This window comes from Thunnus thynnus, chromosome 18 (genome assembly GCF_963924715.1).
Source record: "Thunnus thynnus chromosome 18, fThuThy2.1, whole genome shotgun sequence".
NCBI classification, from domain to species: domain Eukaryota; kingdom Metazoa; phylum Chordata; class Actinopteri; order Scombriformes; family Scombridae; genus Thunnus; species Thunnus thynnus.
The window spans coordinates 1538210-1554462 of record NC_089534.1 but is presented as its reverse complement, the minus strand read 5'-3'; the positions used below and the strand labels follow the sequence as shown (position 1 = coordinate 1554462).

At 37.2% G+C, this 16253-nt stretch overlaps 4 protein-coding genes across 5 annotated transcripts in view; all 4 read left to right on the top strand.

Annotated features, from left to right (window-relative positions):
- hsdl1 (hydroxysteroid dehydrogenase like 1) overlaps window positions 1–878 on the top strand; it is a 4780-nt gene extending 3902 nt beyond the window's left edge. The window contains exon 5 of the mRNA XM_067571731.1: window positions 1–878. This exon is cut by the window's left edge and continues 194 nt beyond it. The gene's annotated coding sequence lies outside the window, so the exon portion shown is untranslated.
- A 93-nt stretch (window positions 879–971) lies between these two features.
- Window positions 972–6445, top strand: LOC137168882 (gap junction Cx32.7 protein-like). Of its 2 annotated transcripts, XM_067571728.1 has the most exons (4): window positions 972–2265; window positions 3484–3636; window positions 3826–4011; window positions 5493–6445. In XM_067571728.1, exons 1-4 carry the CDS (start codon window positions 2038–2040, stop codon window positions 6096–6098), a joined length of 1173 nt encoding a protein of 390 aa, XP_067427829.1. In that variant the 5' UTR covers window positions 972–2037; the 3' UTR covers window positions 6099–6445. The 2 variants fall into 2 exon arrangements, with proteins under 2 accessions (XP_067427829.1, XP_067427830.1); XM_067571729.1 differs by lacking the exon at window positions 972–2265 and having other exon boundaries at window positions 2326–3636.
- A 626-nt stretch (window positions 6446–7071) lies between these two features.
- gja13.1 (gap junction protein alpha 13.1) lies at window positions 7072–9332 on the top strand. Its single transcript, XM_067571732.1, has 2 exons — window positions 7072–7375; window positions 8037–9332. The coding sequence occupies exon 2, from the start codon at window positions 8064–8066 to the stop codon at window positions 8922–8924; it is 861 nt and encodes a 286-aa protein (XP_067427833.1). The 5' UTR covers window positions 7072–7375; window positions 8037–8063; the 3' UTR covers window positions 8925–9332.
- A 1201-nt stretch (window positions 9333–10533) lies between these two features.
- Window positions 10534–15707, top strand: LOC137168888 (gap junction Cx32.2 protein-like). Its single transcript, XM_067571734.1, has 3 exons — window positions 10534–10638; window positions 11996–12134; window positions 13442–15707. Exons 2-3 carry the CDS (start codon window positions 12006–12008, stop codon window positions 14096–14098), a joined length of 786 nt encoding a protein of 261 aa, XP_067427835.1. The 5' UTR covers window positions 10534–10638; window positions 11996–12005; the 3' UTR covers window positions 14099–15707.
- Window positions 15708–16253: the final 546 nt, after the last annotated feature.

Genomic DNA, 16253 nt, shown 5'->3' with positions numbered 1-16253 from the left:
TATCAGCTGGCTTTGATGTCGAGTCCTGGTTGTAAACTTAATTTTTATTGGAGCATAAAATTATTACATTATCTGATTCGCTGCCAGTAAAACATCAGCGTCAAGCCTTTGAAGTGTTGGACAAGAAATAAATCAGTCGCCTGCAAACATGCTTCAGTTCTGGCCAAACTGAATGTACTTATAATTATTATATTTTTATATGTATTTAAAAAAAAAAACAGTTGCACATTGAAACACAAGCAAGACAGAAGAAAGCAATAAAAGAAGACAATTTCCAAACAGACGAGTAAAATATCAGGAATTCAGTACAAAAACACACCAACCTGCTTTAGGTATTAAATTCACCTTTAACTCTGCATATTTAGCTTCCCTGTTCTTTCAGGTTTTACTGCTTCTAGCAGCACTGGTCACACCTACACTAACCAAAGCCAACATCAGACTGAAAACATCTGTGCAGCAGTAGCATCAGTAGTAACTTTGCTAAATAAACTCAGTCCTGAACACATTCTTCAAACTTAATGCCTCCTTTAATCTGATCAGAGATGTAGTTCAGAGTGAACCAGTAAAGAGGATCCTTCTCTCTAACTGGAGTGTTTACAGCCAGTAGCTGCAGATGAATGCTGCAGGAGTGAATTTAAAATGCAATGAAGAGTGAGATTGTGATACATTTACATTGAATATATATGATTAATAGCGTTTGTATATTTGAACAGATTCTAATAAATGATTGTGCTTCCTGTGACCGACTGCTAAACATACAGAACACTATTAAACACTCCGTGACCTGTTACTCACCATAACTACAGACTGCTACTGGAATATAACGTATGTATCATCATAACACAAAACTAAACCAATAAAACTCTTCTTCCATTCCAGCGTTACTGTCTGTTCTGTGTGTTACTGCTACATATAACATCACGGCTGCAGGTGTTTGGTTCTGTTCCGTGCTGAAGGCCACGCTCTTGTTTTTTTTTCTCTTGAAACATAAAGATGCTGTTAATCATTTACGTCTGTGAACGGCCCGCCATGCTGAGTGCCAGAGTTTATCCTGTGACCCCCTCAGATCAGCAGGTCAAAGACTGGAAACCATGATGGACACACGTGAGGTCCAGTAAACAAGCACACACCTGGAGCTTTTCACAGTAAAGGCTGAGAAAAACATTAGAACTCCTCATTAAAGCTGCTTTGTTTTTAATGAGGAAGCGTCTAAATTTGTAAGAATTATAACCATTTATATTGATCCTCGTCATACAATGAATGAGGCCAAAAATGCTTTAAAATAAGGAGATTTAAACATTTAAGGAAAAGCAATAAAAATAATCAGTAATGGCAGTAAAATGATACAATATTCCATTCAGTGGTAAAAAAAAATGCAAATTAAAACACGTTGAAAGTTAAATACTGTCGATTCAGCAGTTTATAAGCTGTTGAGCAAACTGAGGTTTCCGTGGAAACTGTGTTCGACAGTGTGGGAGATGAAAGACGCTGCATGAATTATACAGATGGATGAAAAATAAAAGGAAAACCCAACAAAGTGTCAGTGAGGTGGATTCATAAAAGCACAGGTCTGGATCTTCTACCTGTAGAACATGTTTAAACTGATTCTTTTAGATGAATAACATGAACGCATCTGTTTTTTAACATTAAATATATAAAGTGCAAAAGATGCAGAAGCAAACTAACTAAGAGACGGTATTTCAGGATATATGATGTTATTGTGGCCGAACGAAGGACATGAATCCATTGTGCTTCATTAATGCTTCACTTTTCAAACAGCTGCTGATTATTTGGAGGCTTCGCAGTTGTGATGATTGTTTCCAACGTCAAGAATAAACTTTTAATCTCTGCTTTTAAGTCAAAGTTGACAAGAAGTCAAAATCTCCAGAACAGCTGCTAAAGCTCAGTATTTTGATGCAAGGTGGGACTGAAATATGAAATGTAGGTGACTTAAGTCGAGGGTTTCTTCTTCCCTCTGACCTCTGACCTTTTTTCTGTCCAGTGTATAAAATAAAAGTAACAGCGAGACAAAGCAGGATGGTTCGTCAGACGCCATCATCATCTGTCAGGGTTTTATCGCAGCCAGTCACATTCAGCGTTGGAAGGTTTGTTGTGGTTAGGATGGTCTCCTTCCTGATAAGATGCCAAAAGAACAATGAAAGAACAGCTTCTTCTTCTTCTTCTTCACTTTCTCTTCCCGTCGTCCTCCGGAGGCATCGCTCTCTTCATCTACCCTTTTTTTTTTTCTGTAGGTTTGTTCAACCGGTAAGTTGATTTTCAATACACATAGTGAAATGTGCTTCTTATGGAAACAGTATTAATGTTAAATTAATTGACATGTTTTGATTTATTCTTTCTGATTTTATATTGACAAAAAAAGTGAAATTATGTAAATATACTGGAAACGCTTGTAGATCTGTGGATTTATGTTGATATATGTTGATCTGACATCTGACATGCGATGCTTATAGCATGCACATATAAGAAAAGGACAAATACGTACGCTATTTATACTTAAACATGTTAATGCACATAGTTAGAAATGACCAGAACATGTGATTGTGTCCATCTGACGTCTAACAGACACCAAACAAACAGTTTGTAAATGTAAAAATGGACTTTTTAAAACTATATACTCATAAAATGCTTTACTGGTTCATCTGTTCCAATAAAAACAACAAAAACAATACAGTTCCATGCAGATAATACATGTTAAAAATGATAAAATAAAGAACAATAGATGCTGAGTGAATGAGCCATATAACCTCATAAAATAGAACATTACAACTGATTTTATATCTTTGGTTTCTACCGAGACTGAACAGTCTTATTTGCTCAGGCAGGTCGGTCTATTTTTGTACATCAGTGGTTCAGTTCAATGTCTCACATTTTTTCTGAAACACTGTTTGCAGTAGTTGGTATCAACCAAGGTGAAGGTCTTGCTTTCTAGCAGATAAGTATGTTTTGGAGACTTTTGGAATCAGCAGCTGTGGCTTCTATCAGCAAACTCTCAAGACTGCAAAAAAAAAAAAAAATTATAAAGTTTATCATTTCAAGTCTGTTCTGACTTTTACATCTCTGAAAGGAACCTTTGTTCTAACTGCAAATGGAAAATAAGAGGACCACTGTATATATATTAATAAAAACATGTTTTTTTTTTATTATGCTGTTTAATGTAAAGCATTCTGTGCATTATAAGTAGTGTCTCTGAATCCTAAAATCTAAATTACAAATGTAACCCTCACAAACTGGATGATCCTCTTCTAAGCAGCTTTATTCATACACATGCACGTCCTATAAATCCTATAATTGTATTGTTTTTTTACATTTTTATAAAATATTCTCCTTTGGTCGCCAATAAAAGTGTATACAACTTTAATATTCTCAAATAACAGAAGTACATCTTCAGAGATCTCAGTACTAGACTGGGCTGTTTGTCTGGGAGTCATAGTGGATTATTGTCATGTTCGTTTCCGCACACAGAAAGCAGGACCGCTGGCGAATGAAATGGGCGAATGGGATCTACTGGGCCGCCTGCTGGATAAAGTGCAGAGTCACTCCACAGTCATCGGCAAGGTCTGGCTCACAGTGCTGTTTGTCTTCCGGATCCTGGTCCTGACCGCCGGCGCTGAGAGGGTCTGCTCATATATATTCACCAAACACACTTCCTGGAGAACATAGCAGTAGCTCCAATGTAGAGAACAAGTATTAGTAGCAGTATTAAAGGGGGAAAATAGTTTAAACAATACCAGCAGATATCTGGATTGGAAATGTCTCCAAACTACAAAGTAATATGTATCATCTCTTCCTTGTCATGTCATGCAGGTGTGGAGCGATGAGCAGTCTGACTTCATCTGCAACACCAGGCAGCCCGGCTGTGAGAACGTCTGCTACGACCTCGCCTTCCCCATCTCTCACGTCCGCTTTTGGGTTTTTCAGATCATCGCTGTAGCGACCCCGAAGCTGCTTTATCTCGGTCACGTCCTTCATGTGATCCACGTTGAGAAGAAGGTAAGCAGCAGCAGCAGCAGCAGCGGTGGTATTATGACAGTCTGACTGATAAATGTTCGGTTTGTGAAGGACGCTGCTCCTGTGGTGACGGAAGAACAGGTCTCCTAGTTTCCAAAACACTGATAGAACATTTAGTTTAAGGTCTGTGAACAATATTGTGTTCTGCTTGGCATCAGTGTGTATAACTCAAACATAGAATGGGACATTAATGATATTTTGTCATCGTGCAGCCTAGATGTTTGTTCCCCTATTTGTTTGCCTCATCAAACTCCGCTGGGTTGTTCAAAACCTTTATTTAAACCTCAACAATCATTGAGGTTTCCCTCGTTTGCAATGATGTTGAAATACAGAGAAATACACAGAGTTCAACAAATCAAAGAAGAAAACAATGAAGTGGTTTGAGATCATCATCCAAGGGTAGATGAGTTGAAAATAATTCCATGTGTTTGGTGAACAAAAACTAAAGGCAGATTTTCAAGTTCAGAATAAATTTGTGGGACTTGAAGTATAAAATGTGGCTCTGCACAGACTTCAGACTGCAAGAATCAATATTTATGACATTAATATTCAATGAAATTGCTGTGTAATGCAAACGTGTCACTCATAGTGCCGGTCAAATTAGCTTTTTAGCATCTTTTAGCTCACCGCTTTAGTTTTATAGAGCATTTAATGTGTGCTTGAGTCTGTGTAAGGCCCTTCATTTAACCCACAGGCAGCTAATCCCAGAGCTGTGTTAAACCTGCTGCGCTGTATGTTACCCGTATAACGTTAGCAGACAGATAACGTTAGCATCTAGCTGGTGATGAAAGAGGAACATCTAGCGGCTTAAGACTCATGGGAGTTAGTGGAGAACAAAACAGAGCTAAAAGTAAAGTTAGTACTGAACTTAAATTTAACATGTTGCCAGACACCAAATGAAGGCATGTAATGTAAATGCTAATGTAACGTAAACAGGCTATGTTTGCTAACGTGTCGCAGTGAAATCTGACTCCCTGTGGTGGCAGTAAAAAGTTTGTAGTTTCCTTAGTGATTTATGACAAGTTTTCACTGTGGAAAAGAAGTATAAACACATCCACACTTATTATTTCCCAAAATATAACTAAAACACAACTTCTGGTGGAGCTTCGAAGCTTAAAGGAAAATTGCAGCATGCAGTGTTCAGCCATAATTTAACAAAGTGTTTAACAAAGTGAGCCTGCTTCTCAGTTTCCCCCACACTGTCTGGAGTAAAGTTGCATCTGTCTTTCCCCACAATTTCATTGTCTCCATATCTGTTTAATGTTATCTGTGAAGATAGTCAGTCATCCAGGTTAATGGTTATCCAAGGAGAGCTGAATCGAGGGCAACTTTATCAACTATATCTACAATCAGCCTTCAATTCAGGACAATGTTTAATGTTATCGTAATCCATAAGGTAAATGTGAGGGTTTTGGGATTATTGTAAAATGACTGAGTCTGTTTTCTGGTCCTTTAAACCAAAGGTGAAAGAGAGAATGAAGAAGCAGGCGGAGCTGGATGACCAAGCCACTCTGTTCCTTAGGAGGGCGTACAAAGTCCCCAAGTACACCAAAAGCAGTGGCAAGGTCAGCATCCGAGGCCGTCTCCTTCGCAGTTATGTCCTCCATCTTGTGGCCAAGATCATCCTGGAGGCTTTATTCATCGTGGGTCAGTACTTTCTTTACGGTTTCACCCTCCAGACTCGCTACGTCTGCGCCCGCTTCCCTTGCCCTCACACGGTGGACTGCTTCCTGTCCAGGCCTACAGAGAAATCTGTCATCATCTGGTTCATGCTGGTGTCTGCGATCGTCTCCCTCGTCCTCGGTGTGGTCGAACTGGTCTATCTGTGCGTGAAAGCTGTGAAGGAGTGCATGGCGAGGAGGCAGGACTACACCGTGACCCCGGTGACACCTCCGCTTTCGGAGAGGAAAGCTTATAAAAGTCTAGACGAGATCACCCAGAATTGTGTCAACTTGGAGCTGGAGCTGCAGGGTAGAAAGTTGGGGGTGAACGGGGTCGCCGGCGGCGTGAACGAGGTCGCTAAAAACGTATCATCTGAGAACAACAACATGGGGGAGGTTCACATCTGAAACATGGCGGCAGTGATAGTTCCGCGTGTCCGCTTCACCTGAGTTCCTGTGTTTGTGTGCTTTGGGGTGATGGTGATGGTAACCAGCTTCTGTAAACAGGAATCAGTCACATGTAAAATGCTGATTAAAACGACTTCAGGTGACTTTTGTGACTTAATACAATAAAAAAACAAACCTTGTTTTCTTGAGTTCTCGGCATAATTTTAGACAATGTAAATTTCACAGTTTTGATTCAATAAACATTTTATATTCAAGATTCAGATCTGTTTTAATTCAGTTGGAATACCAAATGTTTTTACAGATTGTCCGTTTAACATTTATGTCATTAAAGTAATTTTGACACCAGACAGCCTCATCTATCTGACCCTTTTTTAGCTTTTTATGTCTAAATCAAGTCATTAATCTATCATATGTAAAGATCTATAAACGCTATAATGAATACACTGTATTTACACATCATCATATACAGAAAGACTGACGTTTAAAAGCAGCTTTAAGCTTTTTCTGGACTATTTTTTTTTTTTTGACCGGGTGCAGTGACCTCCTGGAGTCTGTGCTGGATGGATCTTTCTGCCAAATTAAACTAACTGTCTCCTAGCTGTAGCTATATTTAGCATACAGATATGAAACTCCTCGTTTAACACTGTAAAAAAGAAGTGAATAGGTGTATTTCCCTTAAATGTTTAACTATTCCTTTAAGAGCTGTTTAACTTCTACAGTTCATTTATTTCACAAATTGTGAGAAAATGTGTGATTTGGGATTTTTGAGGTGAAATGATGGTGAAAATGACTGTGAATCACATAGATGAAGGCTGCTGCTTTCACCCAGAGATGATTTATTTATGACTACTTGTCAACGAATGACAAAGTGTTTCAGCATGGTCTCAAAATATTGATTTGAATTTACACCAAAATTATTAAATGTGTCTGTATTAATTGGTCCCTGATCAAAACCTCTCTCAAATACATGTAGAAAACCTAAATAAGAGCAGTAGATTAATGTGCCCCCTGATTTAATTACTACACCACATTTCTGTCTATTTTCCAGAGAAAGATCCGGGCTTCCTAACGTGGCTCTGAACACCTGTCAATTATTACACATCTCATCTTGTCTTTCTACAACTTTTTCTAACGTATACAACGTGACGTTAACGCCAGCCAGATGTGTGTTGTGCAACATGATTTCTCACCAGTCCTCACACAGAAAAACTCCAAGGTCCAACCTCAGATAGCGATCCGTCCCAGCCAGAGTCAGTCCTTTCTGACCAGGTCACCAGGTAAGATGCAACGGTTTCTGCTCTCCGCTACCGATAAATTATCATTTAACAAATTAAATCAATATATTGTGAGTGAATGTGACAGAACGGAAATGTAGAGTAAAATATTTAAATGATTATACACTTCTTTTTGTGAGAGTGATAGGTTGTTAAATTACTTCTGAATGTTAATTACATTACTCCGTCTGTGGAAGAATTTCTTGTTTTACCCACAAAAAACATGTTTTACTACAATTGTGTTCTACAGAATATTGATGTAGCTTTTAGCTTTTTCTTTTAATTTACAGAGGAAAAGGTTTTATTTCTCCTTCTTGTTCTTTTTCTTCTTCTCTTCTTTCATAGTTTTATTTCTATACCAGCTGGCTTTTACTCTACCTCGGTAGTTTCATGGCAGAGGATTTTCCACTTTAAAAATTCTGACTAATGATTGTTTTGGGAAAATTTAGCTCATGGTTCAGGCAGCTCTGATGTCTTCTTCTGTCTCATAGAGCCAGGTTCAAGAAAAAATATTTATTCTAAATAAACAGAACAATGAGCCATTTTCCTCTCAGCAGCAGCATATTGATGGAATAATGAGTTGTGGTTAATAAGGTGTGTTGAAGGCAACTCATCCGTTTACTGCGTTTCCTTATATCTTTTTTTTTTGTTTGTTTAATCACAGATCAGTAATTGAACATCAGCACAAAAGATGGGAGACTGGGGGTTCTTGTCAACCTTGCTGGATAAGGTCCAGTCCCACTCTACAGTCATTGGAAAGATCTGGATGAGCGTCCTCTTCCTGTTCAGGATCATGGTTCTGGGCGCCGGCGCTGAGAGCGTCTGGGGCGACGAGCAGTCGGATTTCATATGTAACACTCAGCAACCCGGTTGTGAGAACGTCTGCTACGACTGGACTTTCCCCATCTCACACATCCGCTTCTGGGTCCTTCAGATCATCTTCGTCTCCACGCCAACGCTAGTCTACTTGGGCCACGCCATGCACATCATCCACAAAGAGAACAAACTGAGGGAGAAGCTGTCGAGCCCCGGCGGGACCCGGCTGTACAAACAGCCCAAATACACAAACGAAAAGGGACAGGTGGAGATCAAGGGGGACTTGCTGGGGAGCTACCTGACCCAGCTCGTGGTCAAGATCATCATTGAGGCTGCCTTCATAGTGGGCCAGTACTACCTGTACGGCTTCGTCATGGTCCCCATGTTCCCCTGCTCTCGGTCGCCCTGCCCCTTCACCGTGGAGTGCTACATGTCCCGGCCCACGGAGAAGACCATCTTTATTATCTTCATGCTGGTGGTGGCCTGCGTCTCTCTGTTTCTCAACGTCATTGAGATGTTCTACCTGATTTGTAGGAGGGTCAGATGCGGGTCCAGACCTAACTCTCACAAGATTACTTCACCTGAGAACCCTGCCAGCCTGTCAGCTCCCAGATGGCCCACTACAGACGACCCGTTCAAGCAGAACAAGATGAATCTGGAGCAAGAGAGGAGCCAGAGTACCGGGGGAGGCCTGGACGGGGCCAAAGAGGAGAAACGGCTACTGAGTGATAATTAATAATCGTTATAATTTATTATAACGACGCTGAACATGTTTTACAATCAGTGGACACATGATGTCAGAATATCAAGGAAAAGTTTTGTCAATAATGTGATAATGTGATATTCTTGCTAAGCCATATCATTGTAATTTTACACTTATTTTGTATTTTTAAATGGAAATCTAATAATGGAAAGTGTGCAATACGTTTGTTGTATTTATGTTAATATGTACTCACTTGTAAATCTGTAACAATGAACAGTAACTGAATTTGTCTTTTAACTTATTGCCGTGTTCATTATGTAGGACTTGAAATAATTTGCCTCCTTAATTATAATAGTGATGATGATGATGATGAAGAGTCTGTCTCTGCTCTGTTTTTTATTCTGTTTTGTTTTCAATAAATGATTCAAGTTTGGATAAAAACACTGTTTCATGAATTATTTACACTTGAAAGTCAAAAAACTTACTTTCAAAGATTTACATTTATTTAATTACAGTGTAATAATTATGATTGTTTTAAATGATTGATTAGTCTAGCTGAGTGATGTTATAATAATAATATCTCCAGTCAGCAGTACAAAGATATTTAGTGTAATAAAACCAGTAAATATGACATTAATTTTGCTTAAAAATGATCAAAACTGCTGGTGAATAATTTTCTGGTGATCAACTGATCAATTTATCAGCTGATCATTGCTGCTATAGAACAGTTCATGCTTGCTATGAGTTCAGAATAGAGAGTGATTGACAGATTGATAGAAATTAAAACCAGTTCAATAATAATTTGCATGAGTTCATGTAAAGCTTAAGACATTAAATAATTAAATATAAATACAGAACTAGAGCTGCAACTATTAATTGATTAGTTGGCAGCTAATCAATTGACAACTATTTTGATAACTGATTAATTGTTTTGAGTCATTTTTTAAGATAAAAATTCTGATTCCTGCTTCTTAAATGTGAATATTTTCTGGTTTCTTTAGTCCTGTATGAAAGTAAACTGAATATCTTTGAGGAAGTCAGCTTGGACTTAAGGAAACAATGAATTGATTAATTGAGAAAATAATCAACAGATTAATCGATAATGAAATATTCGGTAGTAACATATTAAGGGGAACAAATGAAATAAACATTCACAAAGACGTCTGGAGCTGCTCATATTATCAAGAGATCCTGCTCGACATATTTCAGTTCAGTACAAAAGTCCTCCAACAAAAGCATCTTTGTGCAGCTTATAATATTATATTTGTTCACATAATCTGAACAAAAAAAAGCTTTTGTTGACACAGTCGAGACAAAAAATGAGGGTGTCGTTTCAGGGTTATGGAACTAGATTGCATTAGACTGTACAGGTGTTCCTGTTATTGCACCTGTGACTCTCAGCTTATTCCCCCAAAATACAACACGAATCATAAACATAACTGACAATATAACAGAAAAAGGACTAGTTCAGAGTATTTTTTCCATTCAGTTTTTAGGTTTGTTTGTTATATGTAAATTTCATGAGTATAAAAATTGAGTTTAGGGCTCTGCCAATCATTAACCTGCTCAATCTCATCAGCCCCCAAAATCATTTCCAGATGTCAGAGCAACGTGACAGCTCACACAGTTGTGAAACTTCATCCAAAGTTCAAGGTATTGAGACGGGTTTGGTTTGGACTCTCTGTCATTCTGCTCCACAGCTGCTCACCAGTGTGTTTGTCTGACAGGAGGCTGTTTAGATTCAAAGGTAAGTGTTACTTTATAACAATATATACATATATATATATATATATATATATATATATATATATATACAAAATGTAATATATTCAAAATTAAATTTCATGGCATTATTTTTGGAATAAGATACACACATATTGTTATATCAACCAATAAGATAATGTATATAAAGATTGATATTATCATTATGTGTATATATTCTTATTATGGTCGATTATTCAGGATGATGTATTGTCAATAATCAGTGGTAATAAATATCTCAATTATCTGCAGTATTTTCACTTTTTTTTTTTTTTTTTTACACTTCTTGATAATGTTTACATACTATATACCAGGTTTTACTATAACTGCCACTGGATGAAGTTATGATGTGTAATTAAGACGCTGCAGACACAATAAGTGCTTCTTAATCTTATAAAACATGATAATAAAAGATTTGATAGTCTATAGATAGATAGATACAAACATCTTCTGAGTATAAATTCCTCTCCAGTCACATTCAGTGAGATAACATGAGATAAATCTTCCTTATGTAACAGGTTTTATAGTTCTGTCTTTAAATTCTGAACTTTCTATAGATTAGAGGTTTTTACAACATGTCATGTGTCTCCTAAAGAAAACACACTTTCTGCTGCGATAACGATGTTTTACTAATTATCAGTTATCATCAGTTACAGCAGCTATTTATCTCCCATAGAATAGGATGATATAACCTATGCTTTTGTGATATATGTAGGTAATTAAAGGAGAATATTATTATTATGTCATTACTAATTTATATAATAAAAAAATATTATTACATTTCACTGTGATTGTAGGTGATGAATGAACTTGGTTGACTGATTGATTGAATAATATTACTGGTTAATTAGAAAAAGGTAATTATGTAAATATATACTAAAATTGGTTTTAAAAATTAATTACATTTTCACAACATTATACTTACATATAATAAATATGCAAACATACTGTCCATTACTACAGTTTAACTTCATCAAGACGTCACAAAGAACAGCAAATAAATTTACAAACTACTTTAAATACAACTTGATATTTTATTGGTTTTGCCTCCATTGAACTCTGGTTGTATGAATAGTTGGATGTATGATACAGCTGGATGTAGTTATATGAATGATATTGTTTTAAGGGGAGGGTGTGTATGTATTAGTAATAGAAAAATGATTCTATTTTCTCAATAAAGACGCGTCTCTTTATCTCCGTTCGTCTGGACTCTTAAGTAAACCTTCAGTATCATGACTCTCTCTGGAAACGTCAGACAGATTATTTACATTTAATGAAATCATGCAGTTTGTTTTGTCCAAATTATTAATCAATATACTTTTCCATTTGCTTTTCCTCATCAGATCAGAGATAATGGGTGACTGGGGTTTCCTGTCTAAACTGCTGGATAAGGTCCAGTCCCAGTCCACCGTCATCGGGAAGGTCTGGCTCAGTGTGCTGTTTATCTTCAGGATCATGATCCTTGGAGCCGGAGCAGAGAAGGTCTGCTTCTATATTTCCATCTTATTATACATAACTGGTGCATCACTACATTAGCTCTGTGAGCTCAAGACCTTTAGATGATATGACGCCATCTGGTGGACATAATGTAGGTCTACAGCTGCTGGATGATTTGTACCACCAGAGAGTGCTCTGATGGTACAAATCATCAAGTTTTTAATTTATAACAAGACTGTTTTTATATTATTTTCAAACATTATTAAAGATCTTCTTTATCTTGTTATAAGGGTTAGGGTTAGGGTAGGGTTAGGGTAGGGTTAGGGTTAGGGTCAGGGTAGGGTTAGAGTTAGGGTTAGGGTCAGGGTAGGGTCAGGGTAGGGTCAGGGTAGGGTTAGGGTTAGGGTAGGGTTAGGGTCAGGGTAGGGTTAGGGTAGGGTTAGGGTTAGGGTCAGGGTAGGGTTAGGGTTAGGGTCAGGGTAGGGTTAGGGTAGGGTTAGGGTTAGGGTCAGGGTAGGGTTAGGGTTAGGGTCAGGGTAGGGTTAGGGTTAGGGTTAGGGTAGGGTTAGGGTCAGGGTAGGGTTAGGGTAGGGTTAGGGTTAGGGTCAGGGTAGGGTTAGGGTTAGGGGTCAGGGTAGGGGTAGGGTTAGGGTTAGGGTCAGGGTAGGGTTAGGGTTAGGGTTAGGGTCAGGGTAGAGTTAGGGTTAGCTTATTAACTCTCAAATACGGTTTATATTCAGACCCTTCACAGTATCCTTCCATAATTATCTCTCTGTACCAAATTTCTGCACAACAAATCATTCATGAATACCTAATGAGTCACAGATAAATGTGATTATTCCGTACTGAAGCTTTCAGAGAGCAGAAAGAGTTTATTCTTTAGTTTTTGTGCTTTTTGTTTATGGAGAAAAAACATTTACAATCACATTATATAATGGTTCTACATTACATAACACAGGAGAACATAACGAGTTCAATCAATTATATTAAATGTGAAGAATGCAACAGTGTTTTTTTGAATTTTTGAATAAATATGACACAAATATAATAAAACTATAATAATATATTTCTGTATATTCTGGGTCACATTGGATGTCATCAAATTTCAGACTAAAAGAGAAAAGTATTTAGTGTTTTTACTGCTCTCAAATGTAAAAAATGGGTCAAATTTGTTTCTGAACAGTATGTAAGGGTTAAAAAAAAGTCCTTTTTAAATGTTACTGAATGTTTGTTCAGTAGCCTGGTTGTGTAATATTTATCCATCAGTTGCACAATTTCCCAGTAGACCTCCATAATGACACCAGTAGGTGGATGTTTGTGCTGGATCTTAATTTCTCATGTGAACATTACAGGTGTGGGGTGATGAACAGTCCAAAATGATCTGCAACACCAAACAGCCTGGCTGCAAGAACGTCTGCTATGACCACGCCTTCCCGATCTCACACATTCGATTCTGGGTTCTCCAGATTATCTTCGTCTCGACGCCGACACTGATCTACCTCGGTCATGTCGCCCATGTCGTCCATAAAGAGAATAAGCTAAGAGAATATATGCAGACGCACTCGAGTGAAGTCGTCAAAGTTCCCAAGTACTCTGACGAAAAAGGCCACGTGAAGATTAAAGGCAGACTGCTGGGAAACTACATGACCTCCATCTTTTTTAGGATCGTTTTGGAGGTGGCGTTCATCGTGGGGCAGTATTATCTATACGGGTTCGTCATGGATCCGAGAATTGTTTGCTCCAAAGCTCCCTGTCCCTTCACTGTAGAGTGTTTCATGTCTCGACCCACCGAGAAGACCATCTTCATCATCTTCATGCTTGTAGTGTCATGCGTCTCTCTTCTGCTCAACGTCATGGAGATCTTCTACCTGATGTGCTCTCGCTCATCCAGGAGAAAGTCTAAGACGGTGCCGGCGGCTGCTATTGCTCTTCATCCCCGTATAAACGGTGACAGTCTGATGAAAAATGAGAAGTTCAGCCTCCATGATGCCAGTCACAGTACAGCCTGAGGGACACTTTAAATAAAAAGAACTTACTATTCCGTTAGACGAATGTGTAAAACTAAGATTTATTTATTTATTTGATGTTTACAACATTCCTGAAAATTACACAAATTTGGAGACGTACACATATTTATGAGTATCAAATATTTAAAAATGCACAAGATGAATACAACATATGGCACAGTGTCACTGAAGCAAACCTAAAATTTGTTAAGGACAAAAATGAAGTCATTTAGCTTGAATGTTACGGACATTCATCTATATGTAAAAGTCCTGCACTGCAGCTTTAATACCACATGAGCCACTTTTGAAATATTGGCGCCCCCAAGTGGCAGATTAGTAATTGTGATAGTTAACATTCACATTGGTCACTGTGTTGTGGCCGTGATGCACAACTTGTCTTGACTGCAGATATCTTTGTTATCTTTGTAAGAATTTGCAAAAAGCCATTTTGTAGAGCTTTTTTGTTCTTAAGTGTGTTTAAGGACTGGGCTACTTTTTAAATCACTTTTTAAAAAAAATGACAGCATGGCTTTTATAACTGTAAATATTTTGATTATAAAACAATTAAGTTTTTCCATGTTTTATATTTTCAAATAACTGTATGTGCCTTGTGTTTGTAATTCACTGACAACATAATAAATTTATTAAGAAAATATTACATATGCTTGAAGTTTGAACTGCTGCATCTTGTTCCATCATAACATTATCACAGCCTTCATCTCTGTTTCCTGGTATCCTGAAAATTACTTTAAATTAACTAACAATTATTTTTATTATCAGTTGATTATTTTCTCAATTAGTTATTTGGTCCATAAAATGCCAGAAAATGATGAAAAATGCCGATCAGTGTTTCCCAAAGTCCAACATGACATCTTCAAATGTTTTATTTTGTTCTCAACTCAAAGATATTCAGTTTACTGTCAGAGACTAAAGAAACCAGAAAATATTCACATCAAAGAAGCTGGAATCAGAGAATTTGGACATTTTTTTCTTATAAAAAATTACTCAAAACAATTAATCAATTATGAAAATAGCTGGTTGTAAATTTAATAGTTAATCAATTAATCGACTAATCGTTGCAGTTCTACTTTAAATCATTGATTCAGAAACAGTAAAACATCAATTCTATCAACATCTAATCAAATTAGATTAGAAATATACACAAAATAATCAGATAAAATATGGAATAATGTCACCAGAATGTATTTACTGTAAATAATTGCTGATCCAATTACACCATAAATCTCATTTACATGTTTGTCACACAGCTGTGCAGCTCAGAGTAGAGATGTAGAGATCAAATCTTCTATCACAGTAATATATAGTAATTATATATTGCAATAGTAGTATAAAGTTTAACACATACCATTTAATTTTTGGAAATTCAATTGAGAAATTTGTTTTTGACTTGGTTAATTCAGTAAATTAAATACCTGAAAAATCCAGGTATTGATGCAAAAGTCCTGTAAATTTATTTGCTAACATTGTCCACAGTGGTAATACAGCCAGAAACATTAAAGAAAAGATATGTTTGTATAAAAAGTATAATTAACAGAATGTGTGATGGTGTCAAAGTTAGCAGCTAATGAGAAACAACATCTCACATAAACAATATACACACATATTATATACCCATATATACACAACACAACTAAAGGAGGGAAAATATTGGACCTCAATTCCTCGACCGAACAGATACATGAATGTTTATGTGTTTTCTGGATGTTAACATGTTTTCATGTCATGTGAGTGAAGTGTTTGTGTTTCCTGGTGGTGGAGCTGCTCTGCCCCCGAGTGGTCGAACAAAATAAAGTAACTGAATGTAGTTAAACCCAGTTTGTTCCTTATGTGATGTTTAATGTATTGTCTAATACAGTGGTTCTCAAAGTGTGGTGCGGGGACCCCCAGGGGTCCTTTAGGGTGTCTCCAGCAAAAAGGGGAATAATTTATTTTCACTATAATTCCATCCATAAGTAACACAATGACAGAATGTATGAATATTTTGGTCCTGGGTTTCATACACTTCCTGTAATAAATCCTATCCAACGGGGGTCTGTGGTCTCATTTGTGTCAGTTTAGGGTCCTTAAAATGAAAAAGTTTGAGAGCCACTGCTCTAAAAGGACCGTAATAAGTAACCTAAATAACTTACCAACAGTA

What these genes read in the sequence shown, in the direction of transcription:
- LOC137168882 (XM_067571728.1), top strand. Translation starts at nt 2,038, where the DNA reads ATGGTTCGTCAGACGCCATCATCATCTGTCAGGGTTTTATCGCAGCCA. An exon ending in TCTGTAGGTTTGTTCAACCG is followed by an intron (nt 2,266 to 3,483) that starts GTAAGTTGATTT and finishes TTCCGCACACAG; the next exon opens with AAAGCAGGACCGCTGGCGAA. An exon ending in TGACCGCCGGCGCTGAGAGG is followed by an intron (nt 3,637 to 3,825) that starts GTCTGCTCATAT and finishes CATGTCATGCAG; the next exon opens with GTGTGGAGCGATGAGCAGTC.
- gja13.1 (XM_067571732.1), top strand. Translation starts at nt 8,064, where the DNA reads ATGGGAGACTGGGGGTTCTTGTCAACCTTGCTGGATAAGGTCCAGTCC.
- LOC137168888 (XM_067571734.1), top strand. Translation starts at nt 12,006, where the DNA reads ATGGGTGACTGGGGTTTCCTGTCTAAACTGCTGGATAAGGTCCAGTCC. An exon ending in TTGGAGCCGGAGCAGAGAAG is followed by an intron (nt 12,135 to 13,441) that starts GTCTGCTTCTAT and finishes TGAACATTACAG; the next exon opens with GTGTGGGGTGATGAACAGTC.